The sequence below is a fragment of the Amia ocellicauda genome, chromosome 23, assembly GCF_036373705.1.
Source record: "Amia ocellicauda isolate fAmiCal2 chromosome 23, fAmiCal2.hap1, whole genome shotgun sequence".
Taxonomy (NCBI): domain Eukaryota; kingdom Metazoa; phylum Chordata; class Actinopteri; order Amiiformes; family Amiidae; genus Amia; species Amia ocellicauda.
Genome location: NC_089872.1, coordinates 7,416,578 through 7,438,095, shown reverse-complemented (window position 1 = coordinate 7,438,095; position 21,518 = coordinate 7,416,578). Strand labels below are relative to the sequence as shown.

At 39.1% G+C, this 21,518-nt stretch overlaps 1 protein-coding gene across 1 annotated transcript in view; it reads right to left on the bottom strand.

The window, feature by feature from the left end:
- Positions 1–21,518, bottom strand: part of acoxl (acyl-CoA oxidase-like) — a 98,064-nt gene that overhangs the window by 3,774 nt on the left and 72,772 nt on the right. Inside the window, exons 17-18 of the mRNA XM_066696829.1 lie at positions 16,011–16,081; positions 5,797–5,898 (exon numbers count right to left, since the gene is read on the bottom strand). Coding sequence (XP_066552926.1) covers positions 5,797–5,898; positions 16,011–16,081 — 173 coding nt within the window. The remainder of the gene's footprint in view (positions 1–5,796; positions 5,899–16,010; positions 16,082–21,518) is intronic.

Below are 21,518 nucleotides of genomic sequence, written 5' to 3'. Positions count from 1 at the left end.
AATTACTTGTCATCAGTTATTTAAAGAACCAACAGTGATCTTTTCAATATGGGCGCTATTCAAATATGCACGAGAAAGAGGTGACATATGGACACAACTATGTAACAGATATAATACGGCCATTGCAGTTTGTGGTAATGCAGTGCTATGCAGTTCTCCATACATCAATCCATGCATTTCTCTTACACATGCACCATGGGTATGCCCCAGAGCTTGCTTTCTTTGCAACTGTGGCACACCAACAATTGTGTGTGACTCTTAAAGGCACAAAGCAACATGACTGCAAGGCAAAACAAAGCACATGCAAATTTTGACCTGCTTTTCCTCCGTTGTACAAAATGTACTTTCAATATTTGGGCCTTTTACAATCACTTTCAACCTTTAAAAGCCACACGTCTTGCATAGGGTTAGCATTCCTCACGAGTTTTCAATGACTTCATTGGACTGAATATTTGTACCGATACACTCAGCATTGACAGTTCATTAAGGAAGGATATTGAGCACTCACATTATTGACACAGGGGTCTGGCGATTTCATATATTCTTTTATAGTTTTGTGTAATGTAGACAAAAGGTTTCAAAGACATAAAAAAATGCATTAATCCATCGTTGGGCAGGGACTGTCTGTCCTCAGAGGTGAGGTATGTTTTGCTTACAGGTACGATAAAAAAAAAGGAATAATAGCTTTTGTCCCAAGTGGATTACACAAAGTAAAGTATGCATCAAGTACTGCTGTTGCAGAGCCATTCCCAACAGGAAGTGATGTCATGCCTCATGTGACACAAGGCAGCTTGGAAAGTTGGTAAGTTGCTCCGGGTGACAGACGGTGAGTCAGTTGTGGAGTTGGGGCTTCAAGGAGCTTTGTGTGAAAAGGCCAGAGGTAACTGGTGGAGACTATTTTTTCATTTATCTACACATCCTACCCCACAACTTACAAGTTTTTGTTTTTTAGAAATGTGTAGAAAATGTATTACAAATAAAAACTGAAATAGCTTGGTTGGATAGGTGTTCACCCCCTTGTAATAGCACTCCTGAATCGCCTTCAAAATCACACACTAAGTTAAGTGGCCTCCGCCTGTGTTAAACTGCAGTGATTCACATGATTTCAGGTTAAATTCAGCAGTTCTTGTAGGTTCTATCTGCTGGGTGGTGCATTTCAAAGCAAAGACTCAACCATGAGTACCAAGGAGATTTCAGAAGAACTCTGGGTCAAAGCTGATGAAAGGCACAGATCAGGGGATGGGCAAAAAAAAATATCAAAGGCTTTGAATAACCGATGGAGTCTCACTGCATACTTTAAAAATGAATATAGGTTAGATTAGATTTATTCATTTATTTAACAAAAGAAGCCCAATTTTAGAAGCCCTTCATCGCAATACTGTACCATCTACCTCTGCAATTTCCAAATCTCAATTTAGTGCCATCTGGTGGCAGTGGAACAAAACACGTGGATGCTTTTCTTTCAACCTATTCTCGCCTTAAGCCTCAGGACACAATACGATTCCTGTTCCGTTCGAGTCTGTGAAGATGCTGGTGGCTCCTTCCTTACTGCGTTGCTCATCCCCTGCAGGGGCATTATGTTCAGAGTTGAAAAAATTTAATGCAAAATTAAGAGTTCATCTTTTGTCTCTTTGCAAGCTAAAACTGATGAGTCATCACTACCTCATGGAAGGCAATAAGCGGCATCCAGACAGGAGGAGGCGAGACTGAAATCCTGGCACAAAGCACGATTGTTCTTAAGTTATGAAAGCCGACACTGTCGCATAGCTTGGCAAACTATATTCCGCTTACACTGCAAAACCCACGGCGGTCTCTTTTCTCTCTGAAATACCCAGTCATAGATGTGTGGGCCAATGCTAACAGCACCATACATATTGAATACATTCAGATTGCTTTGATTCCCAAGACAGCAATAGTATTTAGGATCGTGTGCCCCCAAAACAGGCACGATTAAAGCAATTCTGGTTCTGGTCGAAAGGAATAATAACAAGACCAAATCTAAGAGTAAACAGAACCTCCTCTTTTCAATGAGGGGATGGAGGGCGTGTGTTTGGACAGCTAATGTGCACTGTGAGGCCTGGGCCATCCTGGAGGTCACATTAGAGGGCAGCTTCACATAAGGCAGGCACTGTGGAGCAGGAGAAGGGAGGAACAGAGCACATTCCCTGCATTTCTTCATGGGAAGGAACTGTCCAGTATTACTGTGGTGCTGAACAAGAAACACCACAAAACGCCTGTTGGGCCTTCACTACTGTGTAGTCGTGCTTTTCAGCTCTCAGTGTATTTGATGGTGGGGTTTTTTCCCTTCTGCTTTTTGAGAAGGGCATTAAACTGAGCTCATAGGCTTTTTGGTGCAAGGTCACACTCAGCTTAAGCACTATGTATTAACAGAACATTTATATAAAACATAAAAATGTGTAGAATACATAAAATATGAAACCAAGCCATAATTCTACACAAAAATAAGTTAAATTGTTAAATAGTTAGTCGGTCTAATACCCAGGATGACTTTAAAAAAACTTTACGGACTTAGTTGCATCTTCCTTCACATTAATTGCATTGTACACATTTTTAAGAAAATACACCGTGTTTAATGTTCCCAGTGGATTCTTTAAAAGACTCGTATTAAGGAACGATGGGAGTTTCTAATATCTTAGGACTGAACAGTATCTAAATGCATTTGGATGGATTTGATACATTAGTTTGTAAAAATCGAATTTACTAACTTACAATTTACTACTACACATATTTACATTGATTTCTAGCTTTGCTAATATGAGAAGCATCTTGTTAAAATGATCTTGAATTTCCCACACATGGTTTAAGATGTTTAAGACTAAGATGCAATTACTAGGAAGTCTAGTAGTGTCCTTTTTTTACTTCAGTTTAGAATTAGCAAGTTACACATTACATTTTCTTTTATTTTCCCATGCTGGTCAACACTTCAGTATGCTTTCACATTATAAACGCACACTGTTTACCTCCCCCTGTAATCTTTAGCACTCGTTAAACGATCAGTTCGGAATCAAGTAACTTCAACTTTGTCCAGTACAAACAGTGTATTTATTCGTAGAAGAGTGTGTTAGGGGTTGGGGGCGGTGTGAAAACAAAAGATAAGAAGCCAGGCCCATCGCAAGCATGAAAGGAAGAGAAGCGGCATACTTAAATAAGCACGCACTGACAAATGGAAGGTATCCAGCGTCCCGCCCAACAGACTGCTTTAATTTTGGACTACTGCTTTAAAGTCTGCCATGTGTGACCTAATTAGACAACTCACCCTCAGTCTAAGGGCCCCTAAAAACAGCTTGCATTCCTGCAGGACTCAGCTGGCGGGGATGAGACACGAAATCGATAACTGATGACTCACCGCCTCTCCGGTCTCTGGTTCCCATGAAGTCAGAAGGCCCTTGTGGGACCAATATTGACCAGTGTAATGAGAAAGGCTGGTCAACAATAGCAGGGCGACTCTGAGGGCCTGGAGGCACACTGAGAAAATTCACACCCAAATGCCTTTACTGCAGCCAGCATTGTTCCACTCCTGCTCCCAAAGGGCCTGGCTTATTTTGTTAAAACAGACCTCCAGGGCATACGAGACAAGCTGCTCTGTATTTGCACTGTGAGCTGGAGGTCTCCTGGGATTGTCTGATTAGAGTGGAGCAGCCAACAGCCAGGGATATGGAGGAAGGCGCAGTGTGTCAATCCTGCTAGCAAGAGAACTCCTAGCCTCCCCCACTCAAAAAAAAAAAGCTGACATGAAAAAAAGAAAAAAGAAAAACTCATGAATCACTCTGCTTACTTAAGTAAACTGTGTGCATTTGATAAGTACGTGAGGGTTGTCCTTTTCGTATTTTAGGTTTTCAATCAGAATCGGAAAATAAAACACTACCAGGCACCTCCTTAAACCAGTCAATGCCGTTACAATAAAGAGTTTAAATCTCTTTAATTTTGTCAAATTTTGTCATTTGCAATACAAAACCGTTTTAGGTGGGAGCTGAATTTCTTGGTATGATGAATGGAAGACTATTCTTGCGGAACTAAGTGTGTGTACTGTGGACAACAAAAAGAATGTTGAAAATTCATGAAGCTCAAAAAAATAAAAAATAAAAAATAAAATGCACACCTACACAGCAGAGTACAGTATCTGTATGTTTGCCAAACGTCTAAACAAGCATACATGCAGTCTGAACAAATATTAAACTGGGGTTAAACTGAGCTGCGGCCAATATATACTAGGCTGAGCATGGCGGTAACCAAAGTGATGTTATCAGGAGATGATTTTCATTGGCACCATTATCCTGTGCCCGGGATATTTCAATTTGCTGATAATATGCAGAACTTGACATTAACAGCACTGATAGGACTGTAGTATCTGTGGTGGGAAACATTACGGTCTCTGAATATATCCAAACTACTTGTGGATCGACACCAAATAGTCCACTAGTCAAGTCTGGCAGTTCTGTCAACTTTGCTACATGTACTACAATGGCCTTCATCATTTCAGTCTGCTCATATAGCAACACTAAGGGGGGTAATAATTATGAGCTCTATGGAAATCTTTTCCTCATACGACTAAGAGAGGAAGAATCAGAACAAAATGATTGACCTGGATGAAAAATACGTGTTTTTGTCTTGGCTTAAAAGGATATTTTACAGGGAAACATTAATCTCATCAAATATCTTAAAAAGTAAAGCACTTTTCCTTCTTGATAAAGACAATTAAAAATTTGATTATTCACTCATATAAATGGTATAAATGGTTTCCTATTAAGCCACATGTTTAAATACCCAGAAGTAAAAGTCAGAAGTTGTTTATTTATTTATTTCTGTAGATGGTTCATTTAGTTGTGGTCAGAATGTGAGAATTTCATTTAATTTGAGCTTAAGAGCTATTAATATAACTGTGCTATATTTATGAAACAGAAACTTTGACGTGGTTGTGACTGAAAGGTGATTGGTGGGAGTACTAAACTGGGGAGGCTGCAGTAAAGCAGGATATGTACCTTGCCACATTTGCATTCGGTGTCTCGGCCTTGGAAAAACAAAAACACACTGGCACCTGTGAGCCTGCTTGCAACACGCTAGTGTCAAAACACCGCTCCTCTGCTTCTACATGCTTGAAAGTGTGGGAGGCCCGTTATTAATACATGGTGTGTTTGCTGACAACCAACTGTGAACAACTGAAAATCCTGACTCGAGTCCAGGGAGCGATTCATGGAGGTCGGGGGCAGGGTGGGTCCTCGTCTTCTGCGCCGTTTTCCAAATAGATTGCCAGCTAAACCAAACTAGTTCTCTTTTACCATTGATCTTTCGGTGTCACTTAAAAAGATACTGGACTGCCAGTAATGTTGCCTGTGGGGAGTGTGAAGACAGGACTCCTTTCTTGTCTCGGTGTAATGTGAATGCTCTCCTGAGGGTGTTTCTCTGATTGGTGTCAAATGAGGACAATCCACTTCAAAGAATGAAGAAAAAAAGTCTGCCAGGAATGTGTGCAAGCCTCTTCACTGACTTATGCAAGTATTTGCTGAATAAAGTGATAGAGCATCTATAGAATGGACTATCCTGTTTTAAACATGCAAGATCCCAGATATGTATGTATTCAGTGGAAAGTGAAGATGTGTGTGAGCCAGACTTTGCAAATTGATCAGCTTTTGTTTTAGGGAGGAGTGGAGTTGACTGACCTAGATACAACAACAGATAGAGAAAGAAAGTGGCAAATGACACTACGGTATATTTAGCACAACACTCATCTCTGCTTTGCCACGTGCACAAAACAAAACAGATTTTGAAATGTCTCACCTGACTCCTTATTTGCCTGCTGGTGGTTGGTGTCAGATAGTTGTGCTCCAGATACCAAGCCCTCTCCTGGTATACAAGATTGGTCCCGTGCAAAAGGCAAAACTAGCATAAAAACACACAAGGGTGACACATTAGATTAGATCACTTTTTCACACAGCTTTTCACAATATACCACGGTCTGCCTTGCCTAGGTATGTCACTGCTGATCAAAACTAATGAGGTGACTTTCAAAGAGACCTTGCTTCATCACAAGGAGGTTTTGACACTTGTGGCTTGGCGATACCTTGTTGAACTCTTTCCCCCGATTAACCCAGTCGGCATGTGTTTCTCATACAGTGCTGGGCCTTGTAGGATAGTCCACACACAGCAGTTGCCACTTAAAGTCATTCTGCTAAGCGTTAATGCATTGTGACGTGCCGACGTGAACTAACAAACGATTTTCTTTCTCTGAATACTGGCAGCAAAAAAACCCAATTCTGCACTCGGTCAAGACCGGATTAACTACAAACACACACAAATTGGTGATGCAGCACTGCGAAATCTATCGTTAACAGCATGAACTGTTTAATGACCATCAATCATGTGTGAAGCAACAATGAGGTTTTCTGTTATCGCAGTCGCACCCCATACATTCACAGTCTGACTAAAGGAGCTAATTTCCCATGCCTGGTGCTCAATAGAAGATTGACCAGAACCATCCCCAGTTAATCAGATGTTATTATCTGGTGAATTGCTGGTTGAGTGGTAAATGTATTCATTTCCCAACTACAGATTATCAAGAAGATAATGACTACTTAATGACTAGAATTTCAATTGGGTATTACTGTGAACCATTAGATATTGTGCCCAGATAATTCTGGGTCAATCAGGAAAGAAATTAATGATCTTGTCCTGCCACTGAAGACGGAAGCTCTCCAAAACCTAGAGAATAGGGGTAGAAGGGTTCTGTTCACTCCATAGTAGATACTTCAAAGAAAATAATTATCTTTGAAACACCTAGTATAGCAGTGGTTCCTATTATTTTTTGTTTCATTTTAACGGTCTAATCAGACCTTAGTAGTGATGTAAACCCAGCTGGAAATGTCAAGTTAAAAATAAAATCCATACAAGGCACCTGAATTCTCCTACTGTGTGTAAGTTAAACAGTTATAAAAGTCAAATTAAAGCAAGTAATTAGACCAATTACTGTTTCAATTAAGTAACTGAGAACTCAGCTGGAACCAAACCCCGCGAAGAGGGTAAGGAAACACTGGAGTGAAGAGTACCTAATATTTGTCATGCTGAGAAACAGCCACACATACCAAAAGCTTGATGCTACAGAGTCCCACCCCTGAAAACTGATTCTTTGGCACAGGTGAGACGTGGTGCGTGCATTTGCATAGCAGTAAAATTGCCGTGTCAAACAGCAACAAGTACTATAAACAAAGGAAACCACAGAGTAGCAAGAACAAGGGTCTGCAGTAATATCAAGTGTCAGCTTTGGCGGACGGTAGTGCTGGAGATTGGCTGGCATAAAGGGAAGTGCTCGTAATAGTTGAATGTTCTCATTTTGTTCCTCTTATGCAAATTGCTTAACGTGGAAACAATCGGTCACTTATTGGGGGAAATGTCCTTCCAAAGTGTGCACAGAGCACCGGCACAGAGCGTGATTGGCTGCAAGATCATTTCTAAAATAACCAGAGGAAAACAACCTTGGAAAATGAAGCGGCGTCTTGCTTATTGGATTGGGTGAGGGCAGAGGTTATCAAGAGTCGTGTTATATCCATCTTGTTAAAGGAAAGGGAGCACAAGTACGACAAGCCAGGTATTTCAAGAGATGCAATGTCAGATACCTTTAGTAATAATGTCTACAGTTCTCAGAAGAATAGCACATAAGCTGCAAATGCACTGATACCCAGCTAGGTTCCCTGTTGTGATTTTCCATGGAAAATACTTGTGCTGGTGCACTGCAAAACGCACAAATCACCGAGAGTGCAATCTGGATCTGGGGCAACAAAACATCCCAGAGTGCATTGCAGAGTGCAGAGAAAGAGCACTCTTAACAGGGAAGGTCTTTTAGCATTGGGCAAGGCTTTCCAATGCATCAGGTGATCATTTCAATGGGAGTCAACAAACAAATATGCAAGTAGAAATGTTCCTCCCAGTGATCAGTGTGCCATCTTGCACCAAGTGATTTTTGATGGAATAACCAGTGAGTCTGCTTCATTACAACACAAACACAAACAAACAAAAACAAAATCTTGCAAAACATCTACTGTATAACTGGCAGTGCAGAGAGAAACTCTTAGGGGAATTCACAAGCGTGTCAGCAGCAGTTCAGCACCACAGTACACACTTCATTGACACATTTCCAATGAAGCTTGCCTTTTAGCAGAATGTGGCTTGCTTTTTTGTTTGTTTTATAGAAGCAAATTAACTTATTTGTCACTGTGTTAGTAAATGCAGGAGCCATGGGCATTTAACATTAACCACAGTTGTCCACAGGTCCTGTCCTGCAAATCACAAAAAAAGGGAAGGAAAGCACAGCAACAGGCAAAGAAGGCAGAAACACCTACAAAAGACAGTGACATGTCCTGAAGGAAAAACCATAAAGGCAGCTAAAATATGGTTCATGCTTAATATGAGTCAGAAGAGCCTCAGAACAGAAATGGTGGAAATCGTGGCCAGATTGTCAACAAAGTCCCTAGTGGATCGTGATGAGACTAACAGCTTCAGGAACCCAGTTTAGTGATCCTTCCCATCCCTTCTCCGTGTGCAGCTTAGTCAACACATGGCTTAGATTAGATGTTTGTGCAAGTTTCCATCAATGCTGCTACTACTACTAATATCCTTAAGGGCTGAATTATTGTATCTGTGATGTCATGAGACCATTCCTCTTGATGCCTGGGGTTCTTGCAGACTGAATTAACAAGTTGACCCTTTTAAATGGTCTCAAGTTGTCCTCCAGAAAGCATTTTAATCAAACAATCAAATCATATTCACTCACTGGGGGGTACAGACAAGTAAGTGAAAGCATGTCATAGTGTATTAATAGATTTCTATGAACCTTGTAATGCATTTAGATGCAGGGGTTACATTTTAAATTTTTCTTCTTCTCCAGTGTTCAGTGTGACTGTGGAATTCTGTCCCGGTGGGCATCGAATGGTATTTACAGCTGTTGCGTATGGTTCCAATGCCATGACCTCAGTCCCGTACGTAAACATGCTTCTGGGTGTTCATACCAACACAGGCTGTTGATTGTTGATGCAATATTATTTGAATTGGACTAAACAGGGCATCGTTTGACTGCGCACAGCACTCTCGCTTCATCATGTCGGCTTTTTCAGAATGTTTCCGACCAGGCTACCGACCGGAAACAAACGGTTTGCTGGGATTTGGCCGTTAGCTTTCCGTGATGTATGCTCTTCGCAAGGCTCTATGGTCTGTGAGAAGTGGATGGCGAGTGGAGAGTGTAAAATGGACTGTGTCAGATTTGAGACCATGGTTGGAACTTTCCACTACTTGTGACAAACAGACAATGTAACCGAACACTCTTGTCTATGACCTCCCCCCCAGTATTTTCCACTCCTTTCTCATTGAGCAGTGGCTTGCAATAACAGCTCTTGACCAGTGCCAGTAATTCTAACCACATCTAGTAGCAACACAAAATTGAAAAATACAGCATTGTTGAATTCATTAGTGTAATTTTGGTGTATTATTATTCTTAATATTTTGTACAAACAGGAAGTATTAGTTGTCGCAATTACAGAATGTTGTGGTTTTTGGCCGAGTCAATATTTCATGAATAAGAATTTGAATCTGATCAAGATGATACAGTCTAGCTTTCATTTAATAATCCCAAAATATATGTAGAGGCAATTATATATACAGCTGCTTTCAGGAGTTCTTAAACCCTTAATTTTACCGTGTTCTTCAGTGCAATATTGGTTTGAGTGCTCATTAAACTATCCTCATTCACCAATCACAATCTCTTCAGCATTTGGAACACTGGAACACTGGAAATATCACTAATAGCAATATATACAATTATATACAATATATACTATTTTAGTTTTAACAGAAGACCATGTTATGCACTTGATGGACTCTGTCTTGTTTATAATGCTCCTTGTGCTCCCATTAGCAAACTGTAAAGAGGTTTCTGAAGTATGTCACATTCAAAATAAACCTATTAAGCATATTCCTGAGTGAAGGATAGTAAGGGCAACAAAATGTATTCCCGAGTCAGATACAAAGGTGAAAAAGACAAAAACACTAGTGTGCCTGTGAAAAGTGAAAAGTCTGCTTAGTCATCACAAACAGAAGTCCAAGCACTTTCAGATTATAAGGAACTCTCTTCTGATTGGTGGATATGTGGAAGACCTATATTCAATAGAAATGGTACACTGAGTTCAGCAGCTCACACAACATAAATTAAAAAAAGACAATCAGGAAACTGAACAAAGTGTGCCAATAACTTCTGCAAAACAAAATTGCTACATAGGACTCATTGTGTTTCTCTGCAGGTGTACAGCACCAGGCCACACAATGAAAAAGGACTAAAACACACTTACCCTGCAATTGATTAGAGTTCATAAATGTGGGGTGTATTTTAGGGATTGTCAAAATTACCTAGAGAGTTTGTCCTCTTGACTTTACATAATAACCAAAGATATCTGATTGCTCAGGGCCTGTAGGAGCACTAAAATGAACACTTGTTTACTCTATGACTGATCAAATGACTAATTTAGTACAACCAAACCTCAGGGTACAGAAAGCTCTAAGCATAAACAAAGCTGGGTCTCTCACATTAAGTCTTCTTATACACATCAGGAATAAACTGTGCATGTTTTAGTGTACCCACTACTTGCAAAAGCAAAATTAATCTCATTCTAATCATGCGCAAGAAGGGGAAAAACCATATTACATCCCCTTTATTGAAGGCAATAATCATACAGGAAGACTATTAAACTGAAAAGAAAAAAAAATCCCTTCATCCACATGATCTTGAGAACAGTCTTAAAAAAGAAAATAAAGTTCACATTTGCAAATTTGTCTGACAGAACGTACAAGTTCTCCTTTTAAGACACCTGCCCCCCCCCCCCCCCATTTGCTGTGAAATATATTTGATGTAAATGTCACACAGTGCCTCAAGATGATTTTGTGGTGAGAAATATGAACATTGACATATATGCTAGGCGCAGACGCTTTCATATATTTACATAAATAAAATGTTTAAATTACGAAGAAACAAAATGTCAGTGCTGCAGGAGGCTTGAGTTTCTTATGATTTAATTCAGGTTTTTCCCCTTGTTTCTTTTTGTTTTTCACATTACACATTTCTCTACCTTTCATCTCAGTCTCGGATGTGTACCTGTATCCACTTCGAACAATATGAAACACCAACAGTTATTCCCTCCCTCTTTTGTTGTGGTCCAATTTTCAGTGCCATACAGATCAAAGCAGCAGGCAACTGTGATATTAACAGTCTGCGTGGCTCAGTTCAACATTTGTAACCTTTTCATTTTAAACAAAGGGAACTTAATATTAAGTTGACACGCATGTTGACACCAATGCTCTTGTGAGAAGCAGTAACGGATCTGTGATGTCAACATTTTCATCACTCAAATCTACTGCCACATACTGGTCCAATCTTCTACAGATTTCTCACTGATCAGTCTCAGCCTCACTTAGCTTTCAAGATCCACAAATCTAACACCAAAATGATACGGCTGCTGTCTGGTCATAGGAATAAGCAGATGACATAAGCTTGGGCTGATTAATCCAGTTATACTGAAACTTGGTCTTGAGAAGCCACAGCCCTGCAGGCTTATAGGGAAATTTAAACTCCCAATGGCTAAGGACGTTGCACCATTTGAGTCAATATCTGATTCAATTAAGTAATTAGGAGCTCAAGTAGAATGAAAAGCAGAGGATCTTATACATCTCGCCAAAAATGGTAATAAGGCACAGATAAACAGGGTTCATAAGAGGAAGGAGAGTGAGTGATTGTCCATTTCAGACGTGGATGCTGGTAGAACACTTCTGGCTTTTGTTCCAGATTCTAGCTTTTTGATTAATTAAATATTGGTCCCTGGGATGCTAATTATGTGACAGGTAGTGAAGAAATGTTTATTTTTTAACATGGGAAGACCTTGGTTTAATGCAGGATACTATACTCAACTGAAGTAAATGGAAAAGGACGATGTACTGATGACATGGAAGAAATCCAATTTAATCAAACAACCTGCTAAGCAGCTGCTGAAGAGACAGGGCTGTTACGCATGATACAGACAGACATGGCGAGAACGAGAACAAATTTGGCATCTATTTTGAGCTGAATAAATTCCCAACCAGTCTTTCACACCCACTTTCCTGTCAGTCACACAAACAAAGTCGACAGGGCAGCTTCAAAGTCAAGCAATCAGAGATCTGCCCTCCTACTCACTAATGACACAGTAATCCTTGCGCACTGCAGAAACCTCTGAGAAACTGACACCGAAACTCCCTCAAGCCCATCGACACAACGGTCTCTTGTGTTTTTTGTTCCACACCGGTCTCCAAGCACAAAAACCACAGAAGAAAAGAAAACAAAAACAACAACAAAAACAATATAGTTTCGTAGACTGCTCATCCTGCAAGGAGCTAGACTGGTCCTGAACCAGGGCAAGAGTCACAATGCTTCTGAATATCATCATTTTAAGGTTTTATCTAGGTGATACATCATGTGCATATTTCTATACTGTGATGCAGTTATGCAGACCATGCAAGGTAAAGGTCTATCAAAGACCTTTTTGCTCTGCCCAGGAATAATAATTAATATGTTTGAAATGTTGTGCAAAAAGCCGACGAAAAAACCATAAAACTACAATTAATTACTAGTACCCTTTTTACTTAAGAAAATGTGGATTCTGGTTTTATTTTATGTCAGAACATTTAGTGCATTTTCATGTTATACGCTTAATAATAGTGTTTTAATAGATTTAAAATTCTTATTCAGCACCTCAGAAATGTAGTGAGTTCAGTGCCAGTCACTGTCCTACCAGTCTGAAGCACAAGATTGAGAAAAACTACAAGAAAACACTGAATCTTACATCTTCAAAGATCTATGAAGTGTTGCGTGATATTTGAAGTCACTTGAAAAAAAGTGGTCTAGCACCTTGCAAACTTGTCTAAAGCATGTTTTATCTCAGTCGATGTAACGATTCGCCTACTGGGAATGATAACTTTAAATATTAAATAAAATCTTAGGGAATCACACTTGGGGCTCGATTTTTCAGTTGGTAAATTATTTACTCACTGAATTTAGTTTATAAAATATAGCCATTTGTCAAATTAAGACAGTTAACTAACTCTTTACCTCTAACTCATTATCAATAACTCTAATAAACATATGTACTGCTCTCGCCCATTGGTTAACAACTTTGAAAACTCAGGCAATAAAAACTAACATTCATCTTTGTTTCAAATTTGTTCTGCCTTTGGATGTCACATTCACTTGCTCCTTTACATCATATTCACATTTTAAGAGAACATACAAATCTAACTCTCCCGCCTACACATGTTTTTTTTATTTTTTTATTAGATGGTTAGATTTGCCCTCAAGAGCAGAAAATGATAATCTGTCAACAACCACCTTATTGATAAGGTTAAAAAGTGTATCTTTTTCCATGGCTCTTTTCTTCTAATAAACTGAAAATGATCTCAGACAAGCTGCTCTTCGAGATAGAAAGCACACCCACACAAACCCACTGAGCATGTTTTGCCGGCGTGCCACAGCAACCTTTGAAGAGAATCGCCAAGCAGCGTGGTGAGGCTGTGTCTGACTGCCCTGGTGGGAGCTGGGAAACGGTGAGATCTAAGGATACTACCACACAAAAGGAGACGGGAATGATTACAGATGAGAGGTTCAGTACAGCTTATCTTGCCTGTTAGCTGGACAGTGTAAAGGGTTCATACAAACTTATCCATATAACATTACATACCTTTCCATAGGAGCCCTGAAAGACTATTTTCTCAGAATGTGTATTTCCCAGGGCAATACTGAACAATTTATAAAAATGCACCTGTCATTTCTGTGACATCAAGTCTGCCTCTTCCTAAAAGTGACAAAAGCAACTTAGAAAATGACCAAAGTGCCGCCAAACCCATTTTGATTATAGAGCCATGTAGGAAAATATACATTCAACTATTGTCATCCATGTGTGCATCCATCCATTAACAGGATGTCATCCAGTACAGAGTCAGATCCTAACCCAGCAGACACAAAATGCTAGGCAGGACACACCCTAGACAGGGCAGGGCAGGGCAGACACACACACATGAATGTATGCACAACAAAGGGCAGTTTAGATTAGCCAATGAACCTAAGCACGACTTGTCTTTGGGATGTGGGAGGAATCCAGAGAACAAAATGAAAACCCACGCAGCCCTGGACACAACATGCCCAGGCAGACACCTGAGACTAGACTCAAACCTGGGTCCCAGGATCTGCGAGAAAGCAGTACATACTATTATTATTGATGTTGAAGGAAGTTTGAATATAGATATTTTCATGTAACCTCTTGTTGTGTTTGCATCCAATTCCCATTTGTTTAAATGTATATATCCTTAAAACAATTGTCATCCACAGGTTTTGGAAAGTGAATGAATCCTATGCAACTGTGCAGGAGGTCTCAGTGTTGGGGCCCAGGCACCAGGGGTTTTCCGATGCCTCTTATATTGTGGGCGGCAGGGTGAGGTGGGAGGATGGACAATATAGGAACAAAGTAGGCAAGTTTGTGTTGTGGTTAACAAAACAGTGATAGATTTTGCCATCCTGCCATCCACATAAACACCAATATAAATGGTGTTGATGTGGAAATTCTTAGGAAGTTGAGGTCTTTCACGTCTGCAATTAGACGTGTTTTACCAGAGTGTTATGGTTAGTGTTTTGCTGTATGCCTATGTACTGGGGAGGTAATGTTCATAAAGCTGGTGCTAATAGGCTTCATAAATTCATCAGGAAGGGCCAGCTCTGCACGTGGCAAGTTGGACTCTCTTGAAGTTACTATTAAACAGCAGGTGTCGTGCAAAACAGGAAGCATCCGCTACACAATTGATTAATCGACAATTAATGCAGCAGCAGAGCACTATAAATAGATGTTTTATTTTACTTAAGTGTTCCTCCAAGATATTCAGAGGCCAATTCCTGCCTGCAGCTATTAGATTTTGTAATGACTTTACCTACGTGTGTGTGTTTTGTTTGGGGGGAAAGATGTTATTGTTTCTATGTTTTATTTATTTGATGTGGGGTTATGTTATGCTGTGGTTGACAAGTTTCATTTCACTGTGGGGATTAATAGTTTTTCTTTCTTACTTTCCATCTGTCAATGTGAACTATGTAGGGATTCAAATGAAAAAGTATTTATTATATAGATCAGTTTATATGAATTCAGTGATGATTCAAGAATCCATAGTTCTTCAATTTGTATTAAATTATATAACATTCCTAGAATCATACTTATACCCAACTCCACAGCTCTGTGTGGTTCTAATGCATCACATCTGACAAACTGTCCCTGTCACTCTTCACTGACTCTCAGCTCTCTAGGACATCATGTGAGTCTGCCTTACCAGAAGTGGACACAGTACTCACATACTGAAACCCATGAGATGTTCAAATCCTGTGACTGTGCTGCTGCCGGGGCAATCAAATGGGGAGCAGGGGGAAACCCAATAAAGTAACATAACCAGTTGGGGAAGTTTTCAGAAAAACCGCAGCACATTGACCTGCCATCTACCAGCTTATCTGACATGAAGGATCTTATGAATGAAATAACTTTCCCCGCATCAGAAAACTGTGTTAATTGCAGTTCCGGTTCATCTAGTCACAGCTGTGACAAGTTGCCCCTCAAAGTCCTTTAAAATAACACTTGGTCTCAAATGACAAGGTGTCATATGATGCTGTCTTTTTACATTTTGATCAGTTAGATTGCATATGCATATCATATGTATAATTCTAACAATTAGACATCAGTCCATTTAATGATAAGGGGCAAAGGTTATTGCACAAGGAGTATGACACCGGAATCAACAGCAGACAATAATAATAATAATAATAATAATAATAATAATAATAATAATATTTGTATTAATAATAATATACTCTATTAGTTTAACTCAAATGTGATGTGGTGGTAGTGCAGCATTGTAACAGATCTGTATAGTTAATGGAAAATTGGTTTCACACTTACCTTTGTCAGCACCGCCTGGTCCTGTTTTACTTGACAAGCTTCCACTGCCAGTGCAAACTGCTCTAGAGTCACTGTGGAAACAAGACAGAAAAGTGTTTATTTTTGTTTTTGTGTTTTTTTTGTCAGCAAGACCCCAAATGTTTTTAGTCTCTGAAATGCAACACCAGAAGGGAAAAACTGCTTTTAACTGTAAAACAGAAAATAATAATAATACTAACAATGTTTCTGCAGAATTGGCCACCTGCTTACTTCAAAGTGATAAATAAATCCACATCGTACAAGGGATATGTTAAAATGGAAAACGTGTTTGAACTGTAAATCTTTTTTTTTTTTGCTAAAAACAGTCAGGAAACTTAGCTTAGCAGTCAGGAAAGCTTGTCTATGTATGTCCTGGCAAACATGACGCAGTTGATTTCATATATTTACTTAACATTTGTAGAAAACATTGCATTGTTCTCTTATAAACTGGACTGAACCAAATTATCCAGTAGGAATTTGACCATTATATACATTGTTTTGCAGAGCCCTCAGGCATTATATCCTCAGGTATCCTTCTTTTGCCGATATTTTACTTTGGTCTGGATGTACCCATTTGTTTGTATTTTTCACCATCTGTATGGTTGTAGATTATTTGGAAAATTTGGAAAATTATACTGTGAAAATGGTCTTTCCAGTGTTTCTAATTCAGCTTTTAAAAGAGTTGCATGTACCTCATCAGGAAGCAGAAAATAATACATTAATCAGATACTAAAAAAACCAAAAAAAACTGCAAACAGACTGTAAAGATTCCACTCTAAAACAGAGTGGAAATGCAATGCAAAGTGTAGGCCTCTGTTATAGCAAATTTCAATCAAATTAAACATTTAGTTTATCTTTTTTCCAATGCTGAATTATTGATGGACAAACTCTGAAAGAATATATGCATGAATAAGTGTATAGTTTAGTTTATTGAACAATATTGAATGACCTAATTGAATCGGAACCTAATACAATTCCAAAAGGGTGTGAATACTATATATATATATTATATATATGAAAGCAATATTGCACTATTTGTCTAATTAAAGAAATATATATATTAAAATTAAATGACATCTTCAAACTAGCCCTATTGAAAGTAATGCTTTGAATGTTGACAGCAGACTGTTTCTAATCCCCCTCCTCACCTTTTATTTTTTCAAACCTTAGAAAAGATCTGTGTGTTCCTCTGTGTCTCTGCTGTTTGTAACTTTTAAAAGCTGAATTTGGTCTCTGTGTGGGTGGTGCATGAAAGAATGGAAAGGTTACCTTACTCTTATAAACATATGTGTGAGAGTACAACAGATCAGACTTCAAAAAGCTTTTCTGTTTTCTTACAAGTGCTTCAGAAGTGTTCCAAATTTGTGCAGCGCAAAGGAGACAAATACAGACTCCAAGTTATCAACTATTCCTTTAGTTGAATCTCGTTTTTCACTTCTGTTCCCCATAACGCCAATGTCTCTGCCTGGATATGACTTTTAGAACCACTTGTTTGTTCGGGCTGTTTTCCTTTTTCTTTTAAAACAAATGTTGACAGCCGGTTTCATACATATATTATTTTTGAACGTGTTTAATATTGAGGTATTAAAAAAAACTGGGGTATTGAATAGTTTGAGGTTTTTATTGGTATCCAATTTAAGATGAGTCTTGTATTTTTACTGTAAGTGGGTATTTGTGATGACATTTCTCATAAAATTACATGTATAATCATTGAGTTACTGCTGTCCTCTAGGACTGGTAGTTTAGGCAGACCACCTTCTCTGTCTCAACTACAGGTGTATTAAGTTATACAGGTAACTGCTTGATCTCAAAGCAGTCTACTAGTGTGCCTTTGAAGTTCATATTAGAAATTAATATATTCACAATTTGAGAGTTGTTTGTCTTAATGTTAGATATTCCAGTAGTTATATGTAGGACTTCCTTAAAATTGTACTTGAAAGCGGTTTGGCCAGCTATGCTTATATCTGGTAGCTTCACATGCATTTAGTTTCTATTAGATAATTGCACTTTGTCCCCAGAAAAGTAATGAATGGCACACAGGAAAGTAAAGTGGCGAAATGAGCAAAGGAAAAACAATAAGCTAACAGGCAGGAAATCAAAATTAGCCAACCACAATTATGTCAATCTGTGCAACACAAGACTAAAGATACAATATAGGTGTATATACATGAAGTCTGAACAGATGAATAAACTTATCTTAAATTGCATCTCTTGGGAGTGATGTTCTTGGTAGCCCTTTTGTACATCTGAACTTGCTCTATGCATTTAAACAAACTGCATCTAACACAGTTTTACAAAGCAAACTGGCAGATCGCTGTAACCATTAATTGCACTAACTGACTCTGAGGAACGGTTAACCAACCATTCAATTTTCCTGCCAATTAATGAATAAACCTTAATTTCACAAATCAGTACCAAATACCTCTTAGTTACTCAAGATGCCTCTGGCCTCTATTGCATTTTAGGGGTAAACTGTCAAAAACATAATAGCTATTCCCAGCCACCTTTGTGATTACAGTTGGTTTTGTTAGGTGAAAGATATTAAATTTAAAAAAAGGGAAAAAAATACGTTATCATTAATTCCAATGACCATATATAAAATGGGAATCTGCTACATAAACCTCACTATATGGAGAAATCTTGCGGTACCTCAAGGGTGTGAATGCCTACAGTCAAGTCTTTCAGAGATTGACTTTTGTCAAACCACACACTCTGTGTCATATAGACAATATTTATCAACAGACAGAAGAACAAAGAACATATTCAGCATTGGTCAGCATCATTTAGTTTATTTATTTTCCTTTCCTTTTTTTCTAACTTAAAGATCTACGAATTTCATTTAACCATCAATCAAGATGGGGGGAAAAAGCTAAATTCCTTGTTATTTACCAATCTTTCTTCCTGTAAGACACACATTCTCAAAGCCACAGTGATCTGGGTGTATTCTTCCTGCCCATGACTTAAAATTTTGATAAACATGCTAGATATGAACAATTAAGAACAATACTTCTTCCAGTAAATGAATTAAAAGATAACAGAGTCATGGACAAGGTGTGAGTAATTTGGGAAAAACAAAATCACAACAGATATAGTCTAACTTTTTAATATCAGATGATCAGATGCTTGTTCAAATCAGTGGGAGGCAAAGTTGAGAAATACCTGCTCAGTCCTAAAAGTACCTAACCATATTGGGAAATGCTTCTACGTAGCAATTGTAGCAAATATGAAACATCAACAGTAAAGACAAAAATCGTGCTCATGTCACCGAGGCAGAGAAGAAGTCGAACACTTACGGTAAAGGAATGTAAAATATGACGCACACAAACAGCAATGTGCAGCATCACTGCAATAAACTTGAAAGACAAACATGACGTGAAACATGAAAATAAATGTGGATCAAATGTACCTAAACCACATTACCCTGAGCGAGCATGAGCATCTGAAACAGCAGAGGAAAACTATGATTCATGAAAATTGTGAATGAGCGATGACAAAAAATACCCCGATGTATGAGACTCTAGAGACGTACAGTCCTATTCCACTGTACTGAACTCAATAACATCCCTGAGGTCATCTGTAAGTGCCCGGACTCCTATAGGGGAAAGGTACTTTAGATTCAATGCCCCCTTCTTCATCAATGTAATAATAAACATAGGAACCAGGAAGCAGGGCTACTAAAATGCCAGTGGTCTGCATCTCTGAGTGCAGCTATAACTGTCTAAGTTAATAGCATATAGTTCTTCCCTCCTTGAGGCTATGTTGTAAGATCTCCAGTCAAAATCAGAGGAAAGAATTCAGTGCATAGACTGTGCTTTTGTAAACGAAGGTGCATCCTCTGATCATTTCCAGATAAGTGTGTGTGTGTGTGTGTGTGTGTGTGTGGGGGGGGGGGGGCATTATTGCCATCTGCAGCTGCGACAGACGAAAAAATCAACATGTGGCCCTTTTGATTGTTTGTTTTTCCTTCGCAATAATAAGCAGATGTTGTTTGCTCAGGTGGACGGCCCAGCATCCTACAGTGATCTCATAGGTGCCATACGATTCCAGACCAAGAAAAAAAAAAGGCCTGGGCGACACGGCTAAGGTGTGGAACTGAGAAGGATAACTAAAGTATTGAGTCCTGTGTACCATGTGGTGGTCAAAACATGCATCTTCATCTGTGTATGTGCTCGGAGATTTTCCGTTTGAATCATTATTTTGTTCTCGTATTATTCAGAACAATAGAGCACGGTGGTTATATCGATTTTTAGCATCTCTACAGGTGTTTACATGTATTAGATCCCACACCACAGAACACATACTGTAATAAAATATGCTTCGTCTGTTAAACAGTTCAGCACACACACACACACATATATTATATATATATATATATATATATATATATACACACACACACACTCACCTAAAGGATTATTAGGAACACCATACTAATACTGTGTTTGACCCCCTTTCGCCTTCAGAACTGCCTTAATTCTACGTGGCATTGATTCAACAAGGTGCTGAAAGCATTCTTTAGAAATGTTGGCCCATATTGATAGGATAGCATCTTGCAGTTGATGGAGATTTGTGGGATGCACATCCAGGGCACGAAGCTCCCGTTCCACCACATCCCAAAGATGCTCTATTGGGTTGAGATCTGGTGACTGTGGGGGCCAGTTTAGTACAGTGAACTCATTGTCATGTTCAAGAAACTAATTTGAAATGATTCGACCTTTGTGACATGGTGCATTATCCTGCTGGAAGTAGCCATCAGAGGATGGGTACATGGTGGTCATAAAGGGATGGACATGGTCAGAAACAATGCTCAGGTAGGCTGTGGCATTTAAACGATGCCCAATTGGCACTAAGGGGCCTAAAGTGTGCCAAGAAAACATCCCCCACACCATTACACCACCACCACCAGCCTGCACAGTGGTAACAAGGCATGATGGATCCATGTTCTCATTCTGTTTACGCCAAACTCTGACTCTACCATCTGAATGTCTCAACAGAAATCGAGACTCATCAGACCAGACAACATTTTTCCAGTCTTCAACTGTCCAATTTTGGTGAGCTGGTGCAAATTGTAGCCTCTTTTTCCTATTTGTAGTGGAGATGAGTGGTACCCGGTGGGGTCTTCAGCTGTTGTAGCCCATCCGCCTCAAGGTTGTACGTGTTGTGGCTTCACAAATGCATGGAGAGAGAAGCAACTGAGAATGCCTAAATCCACAGAAGAACTGTGGTTAGTTCTCCAAGATGTTTGGGCCAACCTACCTGCCGAGTTCCTTCAAAAACTGTGTGCAAGTGTACCTAGAAGAATTTATGCTATTCTGAAGGCAAAGGGTGGTCACACCAAATATGGATTTGATTTAGATTTTTCTTATGTTCAATCACTTTGCATTTAGTTAATTGATAAATATAATCTATTAACATGTCTATTTTTGAAAGCATTCTTACTTTACAGCATTTTTTCACACCTGCCTAAAACTTTTGCACAGTACTGTATAT